General features: G+C 56.6%; 1 protein-coding gene across 1 annotated transcript; it reads left to right on the top strand.

Moving 5' to 3' along the window:
- Positions 1-453: 453 nt before the first annotated feature.
- On the top strand, positions 454-2267 carry LOC309405982 (inositol 1,4,5-trisphosphate receptor-interacting protein-like 1; the record flags this gene model as incomplete). Its single annotated transcript, XM_082000963.1, has 1 exon — positions 454-2267. The coding sequence occupies exon 1, from the start codon at positions 627-629 to the stop codon at positions 2265-2267; it is 1641 nt and encodes a 546-aa protein (XP_081857089.1). The 5' UTR covers positions 454-626.
- Positions 2268-4615: the final 2348 nt, after the last annotated feature.

The raw sequence follows: 4615 nt of genomic DNA, 5'->3' as shown, positions 1-4615 counted from the left end.
GATGGTCTTCAGGGTCTTGGCCAAGCTGAGTCATTTTAGGATTCTAGGATTTACCCTGAAGGTTGTGCGGTGTGGAGTCAGGGCTGGGACTCGATGATCCTCGTGGGTCCCTTCCAGCTCAGGATATTCTGTGATGAAGAGAGTGCTGTTGGCAGGCAGAAGATCTTAAAAGCAAACTGTGGCACCGTGCAAGCTGCTGTGAAGAAAACAAACTCTAGCCCAGCCTTAAGCAGTACAAGGGGGCAGCTGTGAGTGGCTGAGCCAGGGTGGGGCCGAAGGGCAGGGCTGGCCGGCGGGCGTGCCTGTGATGCGTACTGATGCCTGTGACAGCACAGGGGACATGTCACAATGGGGGCGGTTATAAAGGGCGCCAGCAGGCAGCCCTGCCCCAGTGCGGCCTGGGCCAGCGGTGAGTGTGCACGTGGGGGAAGGCTGGGCTGGATGAGGGCCAGGGCAGGATCGCGGGCCCCCGGGTGGTGGGTTCTCAGCCTGCACCAAGGGCCCAGCCGCTCGCTGCAGCACCTTGGGCAGGGCACGGTGCCGCTGCTGCCAGGGCTGGGCACAGGCCTTGCTGCCTCCCAGCTGCCTCGCCCCCTCTGCTACCTGCCCCCAGCTCCCTGCGGCCCATGTCCTCGCTCCCCCACCGCCAGCTCCCTCCCTCCCCTCCTCATCTCACTCAGCCCCTTTTCTCTCTCCTTCTGCAGGCCATGGCCGCCACAATATTCTTCACTGTGGTGATGCAAATCATCATCCAGCACCCGCAGCTGGTGGGTGATGAGCTGGATGAGGCCACGCGCGAGCGCATGCAGCAGCGTGCGGAGCAGTTGAGCCAGGAGATGGCTCGGCTGCTGCAGGAGCTGGAGCAGAGCACCCAGCAGGAGCAGAGCACCCAGGAGCAGAGCACCCAGGAGCAGAGTGGCTTGGCCTGGGGAGCCCTGCTCTTTGCTGCCGTGCAGCAGTGGCAATTCTGGGCAGTTGCTGGTGTCCTGGTCCTGCTCTTCGGGTTCTGCTGGTGGCTCAGAACCAGAAGCCGTGAGGTGGACAGCAGCAGCGAAGAGGAAAGCTCCAGCAGTAGCACAGAGCAGGAGGAGGAAGAGGAGCAGGAGCAGGAAGAAAGTGAGGGAGAAGATCCTGATAATGAAAGGGATCTGGGCAGGATTTTTGCAAAGCGCATCAAGTGGCCAGTGCAGAACCTGGCCTACAGGAGGCAGGTGGTGGAGGAGCTGATGGGTGACCTCTTCCATGCATTCCAAGTGCTCTTGTCAAATACTTTCCTCCCGGTGCTGCAACCAGCCATCAGGGTGGGCAGCACCTTTGAAGGTTGGAGTCCTCGTGAGGATGATGCTGTTTACCGCCTGCTTATGCCCCTGCAGCCCCCCCGTGGGCACGTCTTCCACCTGGAGATGGGCACTGTGGAGGAGAGGCCAGTGAGGAACTCCAGGCTCCGCGTGGAGCTGGAGTGCACCTGCATGAGGGAGCCGCTAGATATGCTGTGCTTCCTCCACCAGCCCGAGGAGGAGCTGAGGAGAAATCAGGGTGCCAGCCTCCTAGGCTCCCTCTGCACTGGCCCCTACCTAGATGTGCAGAAAACTGCCCACTGGTTCCAGAATCTCGTGAGGTTAGCCTGGGAGGTGGTGCCTCAGTCACGTCGCTACGATATGAAGGTGCTGCCCTCCAGCCGCTCCTGCAAGCTCCAGCTGACAAATGCCTCCAGGAGAACCCTCTTCATTGAGATGATGTTTGGGGTGCAGCAAGGAGACTCAGACATCTTCCTAAGCAGCCAGACTACAGAAACCATCTTCACCCCAAGCACGATGTGGTCAGTGAGCTATGCTGTGGCAGAGGTGAAGTTCTTCAGGCATGTGGCCAGGCAGGCCCCACATGACAGCTTCCACCTCAAATGCCTGCAGCTCTGTGCCCGCATGCTGGTGGGCACAGGCTTTTCCACCTATACCTTGAAGACAGCTGTGATGCACCTCCTGACCACCATACCCCTGTCAGGCTGGCGCAGGAAGGATTTCCTGCTGCGGCTGGAGGATATCATGCGGTACCTGCGCTGCTGCCTGGAGGAAAAAAGCCTCAACCACTTCTTCTTTGGCAATGAGAGGGTGCCTGAGGAGATCGTCTTGCCCCCAGACTTCCAAGCGGCCGAGCTGCTCAACCTCTTCCAGCACCTGGCGCGGGATCCAGACGCCCATGCCGAGGCACTGCATGAGTTCGATGAGCTGCAAGATCGGCTCACAAGACTGCTGATCTACGGATGCTGAAAGAGGTCTTTATGCTCCGAGCTGTGTATGTGGCGGTCACAGCTGATGTCAGACGACCACCTCATACAGAAGGAAGAAGAGGGGAGAATGCGGGACACAGAAAGGGAAGGGAAAACCCTGCACAGCAGCCCTGTGCCAAGAGCAGTGGCGTTCTCCTCTCAGCAGTCTCCACAGCACAGCAGCTGGTGATGTCTACGATGGCTACAAAGATGGCTTCCGCCCTGCTTTCCCCTTGCACCGTCACGGTGATGTTGACGATGTCACATAGACCCAGAAATTCTTGCTGGCACCTCCAGCTGTGCAGAGCCCAAGCAAGAGGCTCTGCTGATGTGCCTCTTTCTGTTCACTGGGTGCCGGGTGGACAATCTACCCATCTTGACACTGCTCGGGGAGGTGGTCCCTCAGAACTAAGCACGCAGGACATGGAGAAGACGCTATTCACTTAGCATTGGGATTGCCGCTGCAAGCTTTCCGCCACAGCAAAAGCACACTCTGGGGAATCAGACTCGATGCAGCTGAAGAGGCTGTTGCGAGGAGCCTTGCAACAGAGACTCCAGGTACCAGCTGCACAGCGACCGCCCTCTCTCTTCGAGAGCCCATTCCTTCTCTGGACTTTACCCTGTGCAAAGTTGACAATAAATGGTGTGTTTGAACAAACGCTGCGTCTGTGAGTGCCTGTGCATCACTTTGTCAGGGAACATGGGCAGAGGGTGCTGACTGCTCAGCTGCCACAGCGTCAGGGAACATTTTGCAGAAGAGCTGCTGCGGTGGGCTCTGATTTCACTGAGTCTGCAATTAAGGCTCCACCACTGGTCCATGCTCCTAAGTTGGGGCAAGTGGAATAATGTGTCACCCTCCACATCTGTGCATGACAGAATATGACTCGTGCAGCGCAGCAGATGGAGCAAAGGGCCCTGGAGCGGAGCAGCGTGTCCTGGGGAGCTCTGCTCTTTGATGCCTTGCAGCAGTGACAGGAATGGGACTTTCCTCTAGTTCTTGTCCTGGTCTTTGGGCTCTGCTGGCAGCTGAAGAAAAGGAGCCGTGAGGCTGTCAGTAGCAGTGAGGAAGAGAGCTCCAGCACTGTCATGGAGATAGAGGAAGAAGAGGAGGAGGAAGCAGAGGAGTCAGTGATGGGCAGGGGGAGGAAGAAAGTTGAGAAGATCCTTATGATGACAGCAATTTGGGGATGGTTTTTGCAAAGAGCATCCAGTGGCCAGTGCAGAACCTCGCCTCCAGGCAGTGGGTGGCCGAGGAGCTGCTGGTGACTTCCTCCATGTTTTCAGATTGCTATTCTTGAGTGATTTCTTCCTGGTGCTGCAGCCAGCCTTTGAAGGTCGGAGATCCCTTGAGGATGATCATGTCGTGAGAGGCTCCTGCATCCGCATGGAGCTGGAGTGTACCTGCAAGAGGGAGCAGCTGGTGGAGAACATGTTGTGCTTCTTCCACCACCCTAAGGATGTGCTGAGTAAATATCAAATAATCACTGGTAACAACGGATGAGGAGAAGGCTGAGGTACTCAATGTCTTCTTTGCTTCAGTCTTCACTAGCATTGTCTCCTCCCGCACCTCCTGAGTGGAAGGCCAGCAAGACGGGGACTGGAGGAGCAAAGTCCCTCCCATAGTAAGAGAAGATGAGGTTCGAGACCACCTGCAGAACCTGAACATACACAGGTCTATGGGACCCGACGAGATGCATCCCAGAGCCCTGAGGGAAGTGACTGATACAGTTGCTGGTCTTCACAAAATTTCAAAAGCCATGGCAGTCAGGTGAATTCCCTGGAGACTGGGCAAAGGGTGACATTTTTAAAACCGGTACCAAGGAGGACCCTGGGAACTACCAATCAGCCAGCTTCACCTCTGTGCCTGGGAAGATCAGGGAACAGATCCTCCTAGAAGCCCGCTCCAGGGCCCTTTGCTCCATCTGCTGCGCTGCACGAGTCATATTCTGTCATGCACAGATGTGGAGGGTGACACATTATTCCACTTGCCCCAACTTAGGAGCATGGACCAGTGGTGGAGCCTTAATTGCAGACTCAGTGAAATCAGAGCCCACCGCAGCAGCTCTTCTGCAAAATGCTCGCTGATGCTGTGGCAGCTGTGCAGTCAGCACCCTCTGCCCATGTTCCCTGACAAAGTGATGCACAGACACTCACAGACACAGCGTTTGTTCAAACACACCATTTATTGTCAACTTTGCACAGGGTAAAGTCCAGAGAAGGAATGGGCTCTCGAAGAGCAAATGGGCGGTCGCTGTGCAGCTGGAAACTGGAGTCTCTGTTGCAAGGCTCCGTCAAAGCTGCCATCAGCTGTAAAACCCGCAAACACAGCTTGGTGCATGAAGTCCTCTT

This window comes from Phaethon aethereus, assembly GCF_964289735.1.
Source record: "Phaethon aethereus genome assembly, chromosome: 5".
Taxonomy (NCBI): Eukaryota; Metazoa; Chordata; class Aves; order Phaethontiformes; family Phaethontidae; genus Phaethon; species Phaethon aethereus.
This window is presented reverse-complemented; position numbering and strand designations above follow the sequence as displayed.